Raw genomic sequence first — 20780 nt, 5'->3', positions numbered from 1 at the left:
GAGAAGTTTAGTATCAATATTTGGTAGTGGACTTGATTGTAAACTCTTCAATGCAACATAACCTGCAGAGTTTTAAAAGTTAGTTACAAGTTCATTTGAAGCATATGGCTCTATTTTTATTTATTTCAACTAAATGATCCTTATACAATAAGACAACTAAATCTGTAATAAGATGATGCCAAAACACCTTGAGGAAGAGCTGAATAACCACATTGTTTTGAGATGATGCATCCTTGAGCTTTTCCTGACCTCACGCCTTGTAATTTCTACATTTCTGTTTTGCATTGACTATAACTTGCAATGTAAAGGATGGTTTGGATATGGTTATCTTGGATTCCTTGAACTCTAGTTCAAAACTATGCTGGAAGGGGGAAAACGCAAAACTGATCATCTAAAGGTCAATAAGGCATCCCAAATAATAAATTAGTTCCTTGAAAAAAATCCCTATATTCCACATTATTCACCAAACAAGTTCAATCATTATCTACTCTTTGCCCTGGGCTATAGTTTATTCTTCATTGGAAGGATGGACATATGGGACAATTTAAATGCCTATGATGGAGAGACACTGTCTGACCTACTATTTATATTTAGAAGTGATAATTATAAGAATGTGTAAATGTATAGCACATGCCATATTTAAACTTCTCAGATCCAACAACCAAGACTTCATAGAAAGAAGACATAGAAAAGGATTAACCTTAAACTTGGTCAGCCTTTATAAAAAGACTTTTAAGTATCCAAATAGCCGACTGCCAGACTCAAAAATAAGTAAACAAACAAACAAATACATAAAAACCAAACATTTGAACTAGTTGCTTTTTTTAGAAATAAGCTTAATAATAGTAACAATAAAGTTTAGATAAGCTCCTACTTCCTTTAATAACAATACTTTGGGTAACCAACTATTTAGCTCTAAACTAGCTCTAAACAAGGCAACAGAGAATAGAAGTTACAGATAGAGATATCTGAATTTATAAAGGACACTGAATTTATAAAGCATTGTGGGCAAGTCTAATTTCGGCTGGGGCAACATCTACTCTACCTGTTTTTTTAAAATCAGTTCTAAAATAGATTCTGAAATCTCAAAAAATATTTTTAAATAGCAGCATGGATATAGTACTATTATATTGTGTCACACTGACAGCTCAAGTTTTAAATTGAATTCTGAAGTTTGGTAGTGGATTTGATAATAGACCCTTTAATAGAATGTTAACTGTGAACTCCTTCAGATTTAATCCCAAGTACATTTGAAGCAGATATAAAATGTAGAACTATATACAATGCAGAACCATATGGGGACAAAATGACTGTACTCAGTGCCCTATGCCTCCTTCTTTACTGTTTCTACCCTGATTTTTTTTTTTTTAATTTTTGGTAAATAATTCCTCTTTTCTTTTCTTTTTTTTTAAAGATTTTATTTATTTATTTGAGAGAGACAGCGAGAGAGGGAACGCAAGCAGGGGGAGTGGGAGACGGAGAAGCAGGCTTCCCGCGGAGCAGGGAGCCTGACGCGGGGCTCGATCCCAGCACCCTGGGATCATGACCTGAGCCGAAGGCAGAAGCTTAACCGACTGAGCTACCCAGGTGCCCCAGTAATTCCTCTTTTCATCTCAACTTCTAAAGACTGTAGTTGGGTGTTTGAGATGGACATGTTCAGAAGCCTCAGGTTTTCATTTCTAAAAACATTTCATTTGAAAAAAATTGTTAATTATTTATATAAAAATAAACAAACCTGCCAGGAACTTTCCCCTCTAAAATTGCTTCACTAAGCTTCCCTGAGCTGTAAGGGCAGCCACCCGTTTCACTGCCTTGCTCTACTGCCCCCTCGATGCCCACGAGCACAGAGATCTCTTTCCATTAAGGCATTGTTGTTCGAAGGCAGTAATTAGGCTTCTGGAGATTAACACTTGGATAAGTTTTTAAAGATCAGGCAGTAGGCCTGTCCTTGGTGAAAAAAAGAGACAGATGCAAGCACTCTTTTAAGCAACAATAGCTTTATTATTCCTCCCATGCACAGTATTCAAGAATACAATTTTAAAATCGCACGCAAACTTCAGAAACTTAAAGACTGAACTGTGTTATAACCAGAAACACCAGAGATTGGTTTCGGGGAATGGCTCAGGTACACAGGTCACCCAGATTTCGAGCGGACCAAGGGGGAGGTCGTGGTAGGACAGCCATGGTCAGAGGTTAAAGGACTACAATGGATAAGTCTAGGCTACTCGAGCCACTGTGAAAACTGTTCTCCCCAGTTCTATTTTTTTTTTTTTTAAAGATTTTATTTATTTATTTGAGAGAGAGAGAATGAGAGACAGAGAGCATGAGAGGGAGGAAGGCCAGAGGGAGAAGCAGACTCCCTGCTGAGCAGGGAGCCCGATGCGGAACTCGATCCCGGGACTCCAGGATCATGACCTGAGCCGAAGGCAGTCGCTTAACCAACTGAGCCACCCAGGCGCCCCTTCTCCCCAGTTCTAAACAGATTTCTATTTTTCCTCCAGACCTCTGAATTTTTTTTTAATTCCTAATGAGGTAGTGGGAAAAGGGCATATATATTTAATTTATGGCTTTGTGCTTTATTCTTCATATGATAAAAAAAACATTTCTTTAGAATTTGCGTGTTTTGCCTTTAGTCAAACCCCATTTTATTGGAATACAATGGTCTTTAATAGAACATAATATATGTTACTTAAGTCTTTAAATTTATTTGTTTAATATAAATAAATTCAATTAAAAAATTCACATCCTTCTCAAATGTCCACGAAGCACAAAGATTCTGGAGTTTAAAAATACAATGATGACACAAGATCAAAGATTCCTGGGTCGACTTCTGTAATGCACAGCCAACTACTTACAAAGCTAAAACTAGACCCGAGAGCCACATTTGTTTCTTATACACAGCACCAAACTGATACTAACATTCTACCAATATCGTGCACAGCAACGATTGAGCACTTCACTTGGGTCATTATATTTATTGTCTACCACTTAAGTTAATGGCCCTTCGTGGTTAAAGATGTAGAAAGAACTTAAGCTAAAAAAATACTCCCTACACAAACTCTTTATCCGTATATATTATAAATTACAAACATATACATTTCCTGAGAAGCCAGGTGCTCATTTCTATCCTTTTATTATCACATATACTCCCACAGATGATGAAGTTACATATGAATTCTAGACCCTGATGAATGCTGTTGATTTGTTCCCTTATTCTTATGAACAACTAGCTATACTAACTCTCATTTTCTGAAGATGTTCTCACTCTACAAAAAAACATCAGTCTACAGTTCAGCAAACAGACGTCCGTCCTTTTGATCTGCTCTAAGTTCCTTCTGGTTATTCTCCTGTGCCCTTCCTATTCTCACCTGTGGCCTTATTCTAACCAGAAGAACTGGGTAGGAGGACTCCACTTTCCCTCCACGCTCTTAGCTACTGAGGACTTTCCCACTTCTGTCTGAGCACCTAATCATACCATTGAAGTTGCTCCAAGTCTGAATCTAAATAAGGGCATTGGTACTGCGATTTATAATTCTTTTCTAAGCGAAGATAAGAAACTGGAAAACAGGATTATAAATTATTCTTTCAATCACCTGATGGTGGTTTCCCTTTTGCTGGAGGAGTTTGTGAATGGGTTTCCTTCTCCTTTTCTGGCTCAAGAGAAGGAAGGGGAGGGGGAGGAGGAGACGGAGGCTCAGCCAGGGGGACTTCTTCTTTTTTCTCAGCTTCCTTTTCTTCTAACTTCTTTTTAACTTCGAAAAGATAAGAAGAATGGACCTTTATTAGAGACTCTAGACACCCGCTATTTTACTTGAACCAAGATAAGCCTAAATTAATATAAAATTGCCCATACTGATTTAAGTTTAAATTCATGTTTTAAGGCTCTCCCTTAAATCATCCAGTCCTTAAAGCTAGGATTTGAAGCCTTCTCTGCCTGGTTAGAAACACTGTTTACTTTGTGGATAATGATGATGATGATGATGATGTGTGTGCGTGTGTGTGTTACGGAACCTGGACTGGATCGCCCGACGGAAGAACCAAGCAGCACTCGGAGATATTGGAGGACAGGAGGCTTATTTAACGCCAGTGGGCTCAGAGGAGAGTGGTCTCCAAAGGTCTGAGCCCCAAGCACAAACAAAGGGGGCAATTTATACACTTCTACTTCCACATACTTGGCACTTTTGGCACGTGCGCGAAGCAGGGCAGGGAGAAGAACCCGGAAGAGCCCCGGGGCAGGGACTGGGACTCTCTCACTGGCTCGGTCGGCCATCTTAGGACATAGATTTTCCTTATCATTCCCCCCTTTGATGTCCCATTAAACACCTAGTATAGAGGGCATCATTCTGTTTGACTCTAAGGGTTGACTGCAAGGCTTGGGGCAAACACGGACTTAATCATAAACTTAATAGCACACCAGGTAGCAGAAGACCAGGACAGACTGGGGCCAGGAAAATCATGGTGAAATGCGCTCAGGAGTAGACAGCAGAGGGCCAGTAAAAGTGGGATTTATGACCTTAGGTAGAAGCCTCTGGGGGAAAGTCCAATCAGGAGGGGTAGCAGTATACAGTCTGACTCCCAAGATGAGGGAAATCATGCCAATGAGAGCCAGGGACCACGGTGGGGTCTTGTCAAAGGTGAAGCTGGAGTGGGTTCATGAAGTCTGACTGGACTCTCCACTGGTGCGGCTCCTCATCCGAATGATGAGCTTTCTTCACTCTTGAGTGGTGGACCCATGGGGTGACACCTGAGACCTTGAGGGCAGTAGGGGTGGTTAGAACAACAGTGTGGGGCCCTGCCCACTGCGGTTTGAGGGGGTCTTTCTTCCAATCTTTGACACAAACTGAGACCCCTGTCTGGAAGGAGTATACCTGAGACCCTAAGGAGATTGGGGTCCTCTCAGTGGTGTACTTTTGTAATTTATTTAGGGTGGCCCCCAGGGCCTGAAGCTGCTCCTTTATCCCTTTATCTCCAACCTGATGTAAATTTCCTGGAAGGCTTCCTAAGCACGGGGAGGCCATCCATATATTAATTCGAATGGGGAGAAACCTGATGTCTGGGGCTTGCAGCGAGCATGCAGGAGAACTAGGGGTAGCAGATCCGGCCATGGGAGGTTAGTCTCCTGACAAAACTTTGCTAAGGTTCTCTTGAGGGTGCGATTCATTCGCTCTACCTTCCCTGAACTTTGGGGCCGGGAAGCAGTGTAGAGTCTTCAGATGATGTTGAGAGATTTGGTCAAGACCTGTACAATGTCTGCCACAAATGCGGGTCCATTGTCACTATGGATTGTTAATGGCAGGCCGAACGATCTCCCATAAGAGGACTTTAGCTACTTCCCGGCTTTGCTCCGTCCTGGTCAGAAGGCTTTGTGCATACTATTACTAGGAGATATCTGAACCCCCTGCTCGGCTGCACATCTGTGAAGTCTACCTCTAGATCTTCAAAGGGGGTGCTCCCATCCTCTGGACACCTGGTGGGGGACGTGGTGCAGACCGAACATTATTTTTAGCACATGTTATGCACCGTTCACTCGTTGCTCGGCACAGTGCTGGCAGCTCACTGATGTAGTAGTGCTTCTTGAGAAGGCTCTAATGCAGTTTTTCCCAGATGAGTGAGTCGGTGGTGTTCCTTGACTAGATGCCCTCAAGTTGCTGTTGGAACAAAGATGCACCTGTCTGGCATCATCCACCATCCATTTTCAATCAGGGTGGCCCCCTCAGCCATGGCCATTCCTTTCCCTTTTTAGTGTAATTGGGTGGAGGGACTTCTTCCAGGGGTGTTAGGGCCATGGTGAGGGAAGGGGCTCTGTCTATGTCCTCACTGGCTGTGGCCTTGGCTGCCTCATCTGCTAGACGACTTCCCCGAGCTATGGGGTCATCTCCTTTCTGGTGTCCCTTACAGTGCAGGATTGCTACTTCCTTTGGAAGCCAGACAGCTTCGAGGAGTCTCAGTATCTCCTCCTTGTTCTTGATAGCATTTCCTGCTTCGGTTAGGAGGCCCCTTTCCTTGTAGATGGCTCCATGTATATGTAGAGTAGCAAAGGTGTACGGAGAGTCAGTATAGATATTGACTTGCTTGCCTTCACCGAGGGTGAGGGCTCTAAGGCATATAATTCAGCCCGTTGAGCTGACCATCCAGCTGGTAATGCCTTAGCTTCTAGGACTTCAGTGGTTGTGGTTACTGTATAACCCGCTTTCCGGGCACCCTCCTGTAGGTAACTGCTGCCATCGCTGAACAGCGTGAGCTCTGGATTCTTTATGACTTGATCCCGCAGATCTGGATGGCTCACATAGACTTCATCAGTCACCTCAGAGCAGTCATGGTCTGGTACCCCCTCTTCCATGGGGATAAAGGTTGTTGGATTTAATGTCCTTACTGTTTCAAGGGTGACCCATGGGTTTTCACAGAGGAGCTCTTTCACAGAGGAGCCCTTGGTATTGTGCTAGCTGAGAGTTGGAAAGGAAGTGGTGTCCCTGTGCGTTCATGAGGGACACAACTGCATGAGCAACCTTGACATTAAGTTCTTGCCCCAGGGTAAGTTTGTCTGCCTCCTGATGAGTAGGACTGTGGCTGCAAGCGCCCTGAGGCATGGTGGCCATCCCGCTGCCATGGGGTCCAGCTTCTTTGACAGGTAAGCAACTGGCCATTGCCAGGGCCCAACAGTCTGGGTGAGTACCCTGAGTGCTATTTTTTCCTTTTCATGTACAAAGAGATTGAAGGGTTTTTCTACATCTGGTAAGCCCAGGGCTAGAGCCTGCCCCAGGGTGGTCTTTATCTCTGTGAAAGCAGCTTCTGCTTCCTCAGTCCAGGCGGGGGGTTCTCGATCTGGTCCCCCTAAGAGATCATAAAGAGGTCTTGCTATTGCTGAGAACTCAGGGATCCAAATGGGGCAGAATCCTGCAGCCCCCAGGAATTCTCGTAGGCCCCTTTTTGTCTGGGGCTGTGGCAGGGAGATGATGACCCTTTTTCTCTCCAGCCCTAGTTCTCTTTTCCCTTGGGTGAGGAGGAAACCAAGGTATTGGACCTGTTGTAGGCAGATTTTGCCTTCTTCCATGAGGCTCAGTATCCCAAGTCTGACAGGAGCTGTAGGAGGGCCTTTGTGCCTTTTGTGCAGTCTTTTTGTGTGTCACTGGTGAGGAGGAGGTCATCCACATACTGGAGGAGGGTGCATCGCGTGGCCTCTCTTGGGAAGCTGGCAAGGCCCACGGCCAGCACTTCCCCAAAGAGGGTTGGTGAGTTTTTAAACCCCTGCAGGAGGCGCGTCTAAGTCAGTTGCATCTAGCACCCTATATCAGGTTCAGACCATTCAAAGGCAAATAGTGGCTGGCTCTGGGGAGCTAAACGGAGGCAGAAGAAGGCATCCGTCAAATCTAGGCAAGTGAACCATCTGCCGACCCTGGGATTTGGCTGAGGATGGTGTATGGATTCGGGACCACTGGGTGCAGAGAGATGGTCACCTTGTTGATGGCCCATAGGTTTTGAACTGGTCAGTATACCCCTCCTGGCTTCTTGACTGGCAGGAGTGGGGTATTCCAGGCTGGTTGGCACTCGACTAGAATACCTGCTTCTTTGAGTTTGGTCAGATATTTTTGGATGCTGATCTTAGCTTCTGTGGAAGGGGGTATTGCCTTTGCCTTTGAGGTTGGGCTCCTGGGATCAGTTCAACAATGATAGGGGCCCGATTCCGGGCTAGTCCAGGTGGGTTGTTTTTAGCCCATACTGAAGGGAAGGCGAGTCTAAACTCCAATGGGCTGCTCAGTTGGGCCTGGGCACAGAATAGCCTCCATTCTTCTTCCCTTGGCATGGTAATTGCTAGTATTGGAGACCCCATCTCTTCTTGCCTTGGGTTCAATAGGAGGCTAGTGTGTCCAGTGGGCTCAAAGGTTATCTGAGCCCTAAGCTTGGAGAGCATGTCTCAGCCCAGGAGAGGGATGGGGTGATCAGGCAGATAAGGGAATTCATGTCGGACCTTGTGGCCCCCAAGTTCACACCGGCGAGTCTGGCAAAAGGGCTGTTGTATCGCCTGCGTCCTGGTCGCCCTAAGAATTGTCGCAGTCCTTTTGATGAAAGGGGTCACTGGGGAGGTGACAACAGAGTGCTCAGCCCCAATATCAACCATAACAGTCACTGGTTGGCCCCCCACCTTCATTCTGACCATGGAATCATGGGGGCCAAGGAGGAAAAAGCCCAGTCCCCGTCAATCTGTGTCAATTCCCACACAGGGAATTGTAGCAGCTGGGCTTTTGAGCCTTTCCCTGGTTGGGACATTCATTTCTCCAATGCCCTTTCTCTTTACAGTAGGCACATTGATCCCTTGCCAAGGGGGTTCTGGGCTTCCCCCCTTTCGGTGGTTGGGATCTCCCCATCTTTGTGTTGTCCTTTTCTTTCAGAGCGGCAGTGAGGAGGCTGACTTTCTTTTTCATCTTTTTTGTTGGCTTCCCATTAGGCTGCGACCTCCCTATTCATGTAGACCTTACTGGCAAACTCTATTAGTTGGGTGATGTTCATCCCGGCAAAACCCTCTAGTTTCTGAAGTTTTTTCTGATGTCTGGGGCAGCCTGAGCCACGAAGGAGGTGTTTATCATCTGTTGGCTTTCCTGCGTCTTGGGGTCAAATGGAGTGTATATCCTGTAGGCTTCACATAGTCTTTCGTAGGAGTCCCTGAGGGACTCCACTGGTTGTTGAGTGACCAAGGATACCTTAGTCATATTCATGGTTTCTTAGCTCCTACCCGGATTCCCTGGAGGAGGGCCTCCTGGTACCAGCAGATGTGGGCCTGTCCCTCGATTGTGGTGAAGTCCCATGCTGGGTGCTCTTTGGGTGCATCCATACTAGCCCAGGCAGCAGGGTTGATGACTCCTGCTGGTGCGTGCTCCATAGGGTTCTCAACTTGCCAGGGTTCATCCTGACTCCACAGTCTCCCGAAAACCCCTACTTGAAGTTTTTGATCATGGTCTTTAGAACCGTAGGTTTACTCTGCCCTGACCCCGTGGTGATGTCCCCGTGTGCAGTGGCGCAGAGACAGACAAAGAGGGGGGTGCCTCCTGAGGTGAGGAGACCAATCAGATGCCTGTTTGGCCATGTCTCAAAGGAGCTTAGATGAGGCTTAGCCGTAGCGGTCTCAGTGTTGTGATTTATGATCAGAAACTATCCCGATGCCACCACAGACTGTGTGCTATTCACCACGGAATCGCAGATGGGCCCACTCAGACTCCATAGGCTTCTGGGGACCTTAAGGGTGCCCGCCCGTGGAATCACAGAATCAGTCAGCTTGAGCAAGCCAGGTCAGACTGCACATTCACTCACACACTCACACTCTAGAAGTTATTACATTCCCTCCCTGGGAATCCCTACCTGTGAGACCTCTAAGAGGTCTCTGGGAGGTGATCAGACTCCCCTTCCACCCCAGTGGGGGTGGGCCTGTCTGGGTCCTGGGGCCCCAGGCCTTACCAGAATCCGACATCAGGACCAGGTCCTCACCTGCCAAATCTCCTCGAGTCTGGCGGGAACAGCGGAGCAGGGCCGGCACGAGGCGACCAGGGTGGGAGACTGCCAAAAATTAGGCAGGGAGCACCTTCTCCATTATGATCCCTCGTTCCATCACCGCCCCGCTGTTGCCCCAAACCGGTGGCAACAATGGGCCAGCGTGGTTGGGTTTCTTGGTCAGGGAACCAAATGTTACAGAACCTGGACTGGATTGCGTGACAGAAGAACCAAGCGGCACTCGGAGATCTTGGAGGGTAGGAGGTTTATTTAATGCCAGTGGGCTCAGAGGAGAGTGTTCTCCAAAGGTCTGAGCCCTAAGCACAAACAAAGGGGGCAATTTATACACTTCTACTTCCATATACTTGGCACTTTTGGCACATGCACGAAGTGGGGCAGGGAGAAGAACCTGGATTGGTGTGTACGGGAAGCAGAGCAGGGATAAGAACCCGGAAGAGCCCTGGGGCAAGGACTGGGACTCTCTCACTGACTCAGTCAGCCATCTTAGGACACAGATTTTCCTTATCATGTGTAGCAGGTAGAAAGGCTTGTTGACAAGGGATGCCAAATGTAAAAGTAACAATCTAAATGTAGCTAATGTAGTGGAATAGGAAAATAAAGGATTACTTCAAAATTAACAGTGGAAAACCAAGGTAAAGAACTCATGAAAAGAAGGTGAAGAACAAAGTGACCGAAGCCTTGGGGGTGGGAATGAGACAGAAGGGGAAAGCCTTCCAGACTTCTGGGAGTAAATGCATGCAAAGTACATAGATTAGTGCATAGTACTCAAGTCTTCTTAACAATTCTTATCTCAAGCAGAAACTATTTATTGGATTTGAATTGTGCCTCAGAAGAAAGGAAGGGTCCTAACAATGAGGTAAAACTCCCACCACTACTGCTAATAAGTAGTAAAAACAACAGTAGGCCCAGTTCTGGTTGCCAGAGATAGGTCAGTAAAACAAAAGAGAAGAATCGCTGCCCTCTGAAGCCTGCATTTTAGCGGTGGTTGGCAAACCATAACCATGATGAGTAAGTTACTTTATAGAAGGGGTGGGTGGTGGTAAGTGCTATGGAGAAAATAAACAGAAGAGAGTAAAGAGGATCAGGAGTGCTGGGGGGCAGCTTTTTAAGTTTATTTAAATAGAGGGCTGAGCAGGGTAGAGGAGCCCGTCAGCCTGGGGGACTGGAGAGGCAGACATGGCTGGTTCTTGCTTTTGTAGGCTCTTCTTGCTGGTATGGCCCTTTGCCTCTCACCATTCAGGTTCACCCTTCCTGTCTGGCCCTGCCCGGCCTCCCCAGCCTCACCAGCCCTCCTTGTTGGACATGGCAGCAACTGCTGACTGTACCATGGGCCATGAATACCCTCACTCTTGTGTGGCTATTTTTTTTTTATACATAGTCCTTCTGCCTTTAGATTCTTTTCAATTCAGCAAGCAAGGAGGCTTATTCTATTAGATGTTTTTTCAGAGTGGAAAGTAAGGGTTTTTTTTCTGATTATAAAAGTAATACCGAATTATTGTTTGTAAAAGTCCAACAATTTAGACGAATAAGCGGAAAGGGAAATTGCCTGTTAAGTTTCTGTCTCCCTCTTCCTCCACCGTCCAGTACTGTAGAGACTGCCAGATTCTTCCCTGTGCGTATATATTTAGTAGGGTATTTAGTATATTTAGTAAAAGTACATACTTTTAAAAACGAAACCGGGACTATTTTATATGTAACCAGCTTTTTCCTATTTAGAAGTATATAATGGTCACTTCTTCACCTCAGACTATATACAGAAGTACCACATCCTTTTATTTATTTATTTACTTAACTTAATCAGAAGGTTTAATTCAGGGCATTGGGCTAGGTCAATGTTTATGGTTTTAATGATAAAATATCTGTTCAAGTGATTAACCGACAGGAATGTAAATCTTAACTAAGTGGCAGTTGAGCTGTTGATGTATTTAGTGATTGGAATGTAAAATCTTCAGGAAAATGCTGAAGTGAGTCTGATAGCTGGCAAAAACAAACTGATTCTAACCTGTAGATGTTTGAAGCTACAGCTTAGAATTGGCGTTTCTGCCTCCCAACCAAGACTCTTAAGATCGCTGTGGGTGGTTTCCTCCAGCCTCTAACCTAATTTCTGACTGTCGAATAACATATTAAGCCACTTAAATAATATATGGATTGGTATTTGTTTTGTCTGAGAGCTTCACATGGGTGATTATTGGGAGGAGACATTTGGATGTGGGAGTTTGTCTTCCTAAGCGTATGCTCCTGGATCCTCACAGTATTTATGGCTTATACCTATGTGCTAGTTTGGGGTCAGCTAATTGATACATTATGGTGGTTAGGTCATGAATGTAGTGACAGGAGACAGCATGCTATCAAGGCAGTTTTAGAATCCTTGTGGTATTATTAACTTTGACCTTTTTTATTATACCAAGAAGATGCTGTTGTCAATACAATTAGGAGTGACTGGTAAACAAAAGAGAAAGATTTATTTTTCAAATCATTTTGCAAAGGTAAAATTCTCCATTGAATTCTGGCTTTGGCAGTGTATTAGCCTAAGATCCCTTTCAATAATAAATTTCAATAATACTATGAAAAGCTAGTGGGCAATTATTATTGGTCGAATGAAGGAGGAAGGAGGTCAGGATGGTTTAATGTGATAGATGTATTCCAGAAGAAGGCTTATAAAATAAGTAGTTATAATCAGTAAATTCACATCACATCAAGATTTGGGGAAAATAAACTGTCTAGGGTTTCCATCCTAAAAGGAGGGTTAACTCCTGAGGTTAATTTTAACTGCTATTTTTTTTTTCCACATGAAAACAGTACTTTCAGTGAGATGACTTATTTTGATTAAATTAAAACAAACAGAAAAATCTCTTATTTAGAAACATCTGCAGCAGAGAGCTAGAGAAGTACTTGTAGATAGTATAACTCAAATAAAACAGAGAACTTTGTAATTGTGTTTTCATTTTTCCCTAAGCTCATTAAAACCACCCATTTCAGTTACGTAAGTTCAAAATTATAAAGAAATGTAATTACCTTTATTCTCTTTTTTCATTATTTCTGTCATAAACATTTCTTTTACTTTATGGCATAAAGACTGTTTATCTACTTCAGCATTGATTTTTATCAAAATATTTTCTGGCTCTGTAAACCACTGCTCCAATAAAGACCAGTTGTCCAAGAAGCCTATAATCCTGCAAAAATATTGTATGATAACATATACCAATTAAAATATTTGAGTAACATTAATCATGATTTACCCGGCACACATAAGGAAAAAATAAGCTGCCAATACAGTTAAAACTGAAAAAGCAACTCTAAAAAATATACAGGCAATGGAATATTAATTACTTTGAAGAAGAAATTATTTAACCATCAAGCCATATTTTTTTGAGATATATGAGAGTAAAAGAAGATTTGAAAAGGCCACCATTTCAGGAAACCTTCAGTGTAAGTTTGGTTCACATGGTAAAAATCTACAGGAAGATCGGCTGTACTCACAGTAGAATTAACTCTGAGCACACTTCTCAAGGTAGCTACAGCCTGAGCTCATCTGTTTTTCTCTTAGAGACAGAAGTTAAAGAAATCTTTGAGTAAATGTAGATAGCTCAGACTTACTTGCTTGACTCAAAAATAATCTTGGAACGATTCCTGAAACTTTCTTGTCTTCCTTGAGAATAGATAAACTTAATGTAGCTAATTAGCTAATTAATGTAGACAATTACTTTTCTCTGGCTCACCTCCTATTTTTAGACTTCTCCAGGTTTCATAAAATTGTCTAACTCTAAGTTTTCTGTTCCAATGAGCAAACTGCGCACAACCAAGAGAAGGGTGTTTTTTGTTTTTTGGGGGATTTTTTTTGTATAACATCATTTTAGCAAAATGGAAGTCATTTTAAACTATACTCTGGTCTGAAGCCTAGCTCTTTGAAATATCATGATCTTCACTGGCATTTGCTGAATGAGGGCTAAATTAGGAGTCCATGTAATGAACCATAAAGGGAAGTGTTGCCTGATTTAATTCTTCTCTTCCCATTCTAGGATTTCTCTTCCGATTCTAGCACATTAATATTTCACCCCATCAAAACTATTTAGTTTTGTTTTACTTGTAAAAGGCTGAATGCTAGAAAATACATCTTTTTTTTCTAGATCTGATGATTCCAAAGTGACTGATGTTCAGTCTGTTCAAAGGGCAAGAAATAAGAAGCAGGACAGTGAGTTTTAGACTAACCTATGCTGAATCTGATCTCTTAAATTCTGGTCCTCATCCATATCTTGGTTTTCAGCAGCTGCACATTGAGTGATGTCTTCATGAGGAGTTTCACTTGAAAATGCTTCAGCTATGATATGAAAATTACTTAATTAGATAATTTGCTAAACCAAAGTTTCAGTAGCACTGCTAAAATTTACTGATGCAAGACAGCCAAAATGATATGATCCTGCCATTGATCCAATATTCATTAAAATATTTAACAACATGTTGAAAGAGTATAGTTTTGGGATCAGACTCAAATTTTCCTTGGAAACTGAGGAAAATGACATATGATACAACATTAAAGAGGAGCTGTAGTTTCAATGTGTAGGATCTCAGGACTGACTCTGAAAAGGTGAGAATGAAAAGTGATGGGTCATCATGAATAACAAACTAGGAAATAATGAGAAAATCAACACTATGGTAAAAAGATTAAGAATGAAATAACAGGATGGCCATAAAGTCAAACATATGTAAAAATTATTTTTGACAGTATGTTACAATTCCATAAAGTAAATTAACTTTCTTTCTAGACTGTGATCTTTCTTTATAGGGTAGACATAAAGGAACTGACCACAAGAGACCAAAAACAAAAACAAAAACATCCTCAACACCTCTGACTGAGTCCTATACAGGATTGAATGGTATAAAGTCCAGAAAACTCATGAACTTAGAATAAATAGAAAATCATAAAGAGGGAAGAGACCCTTGAACTAGATTAAAAGGAATTCAGTCAATGCAAGAGAACACTGAAGGGTGACCTAATCTTGTTCAGGAAAATGGAGAACTCTCACGGATAGAGCAATCAGTTTTCTCCATTTACATTTAGGATAGAAAAAGATGAAGTGATTTAGAATACAGAATAATGCTTTTAGGTTATTTATAATACCCAAAGATTACTGGTGTCCGTGATGGGTGGTGGAAGAAGACTGTGGGAACTCTTCTCAGGAGGTGCTATCCTGCACCATCTCATGGTCACTCTCTCACTTTGTCAAGGACTTCAGCACATCTATCAGCATGCCTCTCTTCCCCAACTCCACCCTGGCACTGGTCTCCCTTCCCCTTCTCTCCACTTGTGACATTCTCTTTCCAAGACCATGTCCACATCCTGGATTTTGTGATCATCTTGAGTGGCTCCATCTCTGAAGTCTTAAAGACCTACACTCCTACTATTTGTCTTTCTAGCACTCCCATATAGCTGATGAATCTTTCCAACATCATCCAGTCCCTATACCCTTTCTTCCAAATTTACTTGCATTATCTTGACTTTTTATTTTCTAGCAAACCTGAATTGCATGGTTGAACACTCCAGCTTCTCTCCCTCATCTAACAACTTCGATTTGTGTCCTTGAGCTACACCAGCCTTAGCTGATATTTGTCTCTCTTTCCAAGTCTACACTTGAACAGGTAGGCATCCTTGAAGGAAAACACAATTTCATGACTTGTAACCTCACTAATTCCTTGGCTCAAAAATCAGCTGAGTAGATAGATACATGATAGATAGATAGATAGATAGATAGATAGATAGATAGATAGATAGATAGATGATAAAGAATCTGAGATAAGCTTCTTGAGAGTTATCTTCACTCAAGCTCCCATTCATGCCTCAGTCCACCCCAGACCATCCTTCATGGCCCCCTACTCCATTGAAATAGCTCTCATTCCATTCACCAAAAACATCAAGGCCAATGGACATCCTTATCTTACTTGATTTCTCTGTTGTATTTATAGGTAAAATTTAGCACACAATTCTTAAATACTTTTACACATATTATCTTATTTTCACAACATAACTTGAAAAGCAAGATTATGATTCTGTAATGGGCCCCAAATTGCACAGGTCATAAATGACAAAGCAGGGATTTGATTCCAGTAATCTGACTCCAGGTTCTGGACTTCTTTTTAATGCTTAAACTGTTTGTTGAACTATACCCACTGAAAAGAATGCATACATGAATATTTAGCTCAATGACCTCATAAACTGAAGACAGCACCCAGATCAATGAACAAACATTATCAGCCTTGGAAGCCTCTCCCGTTTCTTCTCAGTTACTGTTAGTCACAGAAGTTACCCTTATAGAGCCTGCACTCAAAACCTCTCTATGCCTCTCTCCATACTATGAACACTGCTGCTCCCTCTCAGGCTGGCAGATGAACTGCAGAACTGGCTAAAAACCCAGGCAGCCATCTAGTCTCCCATTCTGACACAGCCTTATGTTCCTACACTGCCTGTTCCCTCTCCTTAGGTCTCCCTGGTCTCTTGCCTATTGGGTTTGAGTCTGGCACCTTTCTCTCTGCCCAGCCTTGGCTGGCCCGATGTACAGCCTTTGAGCCCACTGGGCTTTGGTTGTAAGCTGCTTCCTTGTGATGCTGTTCTTCAGGCTTCTCCACAGACTCAAGCATTGCAGGCAGCTTGCTGCACCTGACCCTAGAGACTGGGCTCTCACACCCCAACCTGGGCCTCAGGAGCCCAGCCCCTACTGGTCTGGGATGGGAATAGTACAACTTGATTTTGAAAATCTGTCCTTTCTTGGCTTATGAGACACTGCTTTTCCTGGCTTTCTTCCTCTCTCTAGCTGCTGCTTCTAAACACTTCTTCCTTTGCTCTCCCCAATAAATTCTGATGTTTTCTGAGGGTCATCCTGGATATTTTTTTAAAGCACATTTTTATTCCTAGGTGATACCTCTCACCTTCAAATCCTTAACTTTAGGACATGCTTCCTTCCTGACATCTAGCCCCATTTAGAGAACTGTTCTCTCAACATCTTAGCTTAAAAGTCCACAGGCACTTCAAATTCGACATTTCCTTACAGGATCTCTACGTGTTTCTTTCCATATTCTCTAAGTAAATGGTATCATCATTCAAAAACTGTGTAGGTCAGAAACTTGCATTCATCCCTTTCTCCCTGTGCTCCATCTCCCATCCTCACTGATCACTGGGTTCTGTGATTTGCCCTGTAAATACCACTTGAAGCTGACCATTCTCACCTTGCCTCTCCCAGCTGTCATAATGCTTCTGTTGTTTTTTAGAGGAGAATAGTTTTCTCATTGGTTTTATTGCTTCCAACCTCACTCCCCTTCCAATGCATCCTCCATCCTGAGCCAGAATGACCATTATAAAATGCATATCTAATTGCATTAAATCTCAGCTTTAATATCATTCAGTGATGTCACATGGCTTCAGGAAGATGTTCAAACACCTTAGCTTGGGGCAAGACTCCAGCTGGCCCATGCCTACTCTCCAGGCTCGTTTCTGCCCCTCCTCCATACCTTGCTGCCTCTCAGCCCTACTAGGTCCTTGATATTCTCTAGATGGACCATGCTCACCTGCCAAGGTTTGTGATGTGTTTCTCTCTACCTCTCTTCCTTCTTGGCCTGGTTAACCTCTTCCCATGCTGGGCACACCTAACTCTATTATAATAATAGCACACAACTAACTATATTATAATAATCAGCTTACTTTTGCTTCTTACACTACAACTTGTAGATAGGGATTTGCCTTTCATTTGTGTATTATCAGTTCCTGGCAAATTATAAATCTTAGATAAATGTTTACTAGTGGCACCATTTTAGCTCCCTTCACTCTAGACCAGGGCTATCCAATAGAAATTTCTGAGATGATGGCAACATTCTACACCAGGGCTGTATGATACGGTAGCTACTAGCCATGTATGAACATAAAACGTGGCCTGTGTGACCGAGGAGCTGAATTTTTAGTTTATTAATTTTAATTGGTTTAAAAAGCATGTGTGGCTGGTGGCTGCCATGTTGGGCACACAATTCTATACTGCAACCTCTTGGTTCCTTAGCTACAATTTCCACTAAATTCTTTGAAGAGAGAATCCATTTCTTCTTTATTGCTCTATATGCAGTGCATAGCACAATGTCTGGCACACTGCAAGCATGCTATAAATAACAAATGAATATATGAACGAACAAAATATTATAGAAGGGTAGAGTCTTATCTAAAATAGTTTAAATGGGGTCTTGCTTAACATGAGGAGAGTAAATTGGCAAAATGATATTTCAAAGGCCATTCAATGGGCTTTATGGGCCTCTTAATATTCTAAGAAAGAAAAATCTTTTTTTAAGAAAAATCTTAAGATGTGAAAGAATAACACTCTTTCTTCATTTAAAATACTTTAGTATGAAAACTGCAGATTGATTTTCAAAGTTGTGGCTATATTTAGCATGCTCACTTCTGATCAAAATAAGTAAGAACTACAAAATTAATGATTTCATCCTAGTTTTCATGGTTTAGGTAGCCCCAATCCAACAGCTGGCTCAGTTCACTTCAGACCAAGAAATATGCAATGTTAGAAACATATGGTAAAAAGAAAAATCACATTGTGCTTTAATACTAATTTCTGAGGGTGGATAAATAAGATTAAGTGTATATGTGCATAAAATCTGACAAAGGAGAAGTTCACCCTGTAGTAGTGGAGAAAGGGAATTTTTAAGCCTAATTATAAGTCAAAGGTCAAGAATTAAGAAATTAAACAATTTAGATGTTAACATCAGCTTTGACAAATCTGCCAGAATCACTTGTCACGTAATTTCGATAGGGAATTGAAAGAACTCAAGGTGGATTGAGCTGGACTTCTTGAAAAATTGTTGCCAATTGATTTCCTCCTGTTTCTGAAACATACAACAGTAAGCTTCCTCCGAGCCCGGAGAGGGTAGGCAAACCTTCTGAGGCCCTTGTAGGGTTATAATCAGCTTCCAGGAACCCTCTTCTCCACAGGTCTCTGTGTGCCCTTTGTAACAACTTGACATATCCCTTTTCAAGTCAGATTGATCTTGAGTTCGGGGTCCGGTTCTATCACCAGTGGGCCATGGACTGGCAGTGTTCTCAGCCAATTCTCAGCTATGTCCTGAACAGGAAGGGCAAGTTGGCTAGAGAAGCAGAATCATCACTGCACTCAGCATGGCTCCTACTCCCTTGTATGGCTAGAAGTAAGTTCTCTCTTTTAAGATCTGGTAGACAGCATCCAGTTTACACTACTGGGCTCACCAGCTAAAGTAGTATCTAATGGTTTTGTCATTTCATTTAAGTAAACAGTAGACCTCAAAATTACAGAAACTCAAAATAAGGATGAGTGTGACTTTGGACAAGTCAGGTGTTCATGCTTTGAATTCCCATCTATAAATAAAAGCGCTGAAATAGATGATTCCCTAGGTCTCTCCTAGCTCTGAATTCATTGTATTAGTAACAACAGCAGTAATAAAAGAATGATAAGGATTGCCATTTGTTAAAGACTGATTTTTTAAAAAGGTAAAATCAAAACTCTCAAACAAAGGCAAAATGGCATTATTTAACTCTCCAGTTAATGAGGGACTAGTAAAATGTTACAACCAGTTCAAATGAGAACCTGAGTAACAGTCATATCTACAGTCAGGAATGCTAGAATAGATGTTAATAGTTGAAAAACTGGTCATTCTGTATAGAGCAATCTAATACTTGAAATCTCTTCAAAAGTTTAGAAATTAATATATATTGATTAAAAATTCATCTGCTTGTCTATGCACAAGAATCATTTGAATTGCCATTAGTTTCTTACAATTTACTGTTATAGTAAAGGTCAAAGCCAATGAAAGGCACAGACTTCTATAGATGCAGATAGTCCAAAGTGTCAAAAAGACTATACTCAACATTCTACTGAAAGGATATCTAATAATCTCTTGTTCATTTCAAAGTCTTCTATAATTCTTCCTGATGTATTTGCTATCCTGTGCCAGATTCTATCCTAAGTGTTTTACATTAATCTCATTTAATATCTGGTGATATTGTGATATAATAAGAAATACATACTTGGTCTTTTTCTCTGGCTCCTGACAAAGAGCTTATAATTTCCTGAGTGATAGGTGTGAGGAGCATTTTTTCTTATTCATAATAAGCCCCTTTCACCTTATCTGAGTTAATGCTAGTGGGATGACTCTTGGAAGATGAGACCTGGTTGCCAGAGGAACCAACCATGTGATTAGAAGGCTGGAACTTTCAGCCTTGACCCCAGACTTCTTGGGAGGGGTGAGGGGCTGAGGGCTGAGTTAATCACCAGTGGCCAATGATTTAATCAATCATGCTTTTTAGAACCTCCATAAAAGCTCTAAACCAAAGGCTTTAGAGAACTTCTGGGATGGTGAACACATCCATATGCCAGGAGGGTAGTGTAACCCAAACTCTACGGGGACCAAAGCTCCTAAGCTTGAGACTCTTCCAGACCCTAGCACTGTATTTTTCTTCATCTGGCTGTTCATTTGAATCCTTTAGGATAGCCTTTATAACAAACCAGTAATAGTAAGTGTTCTTTCTATGAGTTCTATGAGACATTATAGAAAATTCAAACCTGAGGAAGGGTCATGGAAACCCCCAATTTGTAGCCAAGTCAGACAGAAATGTGGGTAATGTAGGAATCTACTACTTGAAACTGGCATCTAAAGTTGGGGGCAGTCTTGTGGGGCTGAGCCCTTAACCTATGGAGTCTGCCCTAACTCCCAGTAGTTAGTGCCAGAACTGAATTAAATTGTAGAACACCCAGTTGGTCCCTCCCAAGAACTGGAGAATTGGGTGGGGTAGGAAACACACACATTTGCTGTCAGAAGTGTTATGAGTAAAGAAAGTTCTACTTTAATACCTATAACAATACAATTATAGATTGTGAAACTCAAGTTTCTCATAAGTATTTAATTTGAGGAATAAAGTAATACTTTCATTTCAATGGCAAAAAGTAATTAAATAAACCATGAGTGTTGGAAGGACTATTCAACTCCACCACGTGAGGACTTCAGTCAACTGATACTTGTTCCTCTGACTTCACACACAATCTCAGGGAAGGATGTTATCAGATCCCTGCTTGCAGAAGAGATGTGATTTATGACCTTCATAATGGTGACCCACCACAATGTACTAGACAGCCCCAAGAAGCTCCTCCATGCATGCAAATCTCAAAAAGGGTGCCCCTGTGCCAGGGGAGCTGCCAAGTTGAGGGAAGGGTTCAGTGAGATGCATGCAGTCAGCATAGAATTCTCTGCTAGTTCTCTGCAGTGCT

The 20780-nt window shown here is 42.2% G+C and overlaps 1 protein-coding gene across 1 annotated transcript in view; it reads right to left on the bottom strand.

The window, feature by feature from the left end:
- Positions 1-20780, bottom strand: part of LOC118006348 (sperm flagellar protein 2-like) — a 167350-nt gene that overhangs the window by 74057 nt on the left and 72513 nt on the right. Inside the window, exons 16-18 of the mRNA XM_034998971.1 lie at positions 13711-13819; positions 12517-12674; positions 3594-3752 (exon numbers count right to left, since the gene is read on the bottom strand). Coding sequence (XP_034854862.1) covers positions 3594-3752; positions 12517-12674; positions 13711-13819 — 426 coding nt within the window. The remainder of the gene's footprint in view (positions 1-3593; positions 3753-12516; positions 12675-13710; positions 13820-20780) is intronic.

The sequence above is a fragment of the Mirounga leonina genome, unplaced genomic scaffold (assembly GCF_011800145.1).
Source record: "Mirounga leonina isolate KUSES-001 unplaced genomic scaffold, KU_Mleo_1.0 Mir_96, whole genome shotgun sequence".
In the NCBI taxonomy this organism is placed as follows: Eukaryota; Metazoa; Chordata; class Mammalia; order Carnivora; family Phocidae; genus Mirounga; species Mirounga leonina.
This window is presented reverse-complemented; position numbering and strand designations above follow the sequence as displayed.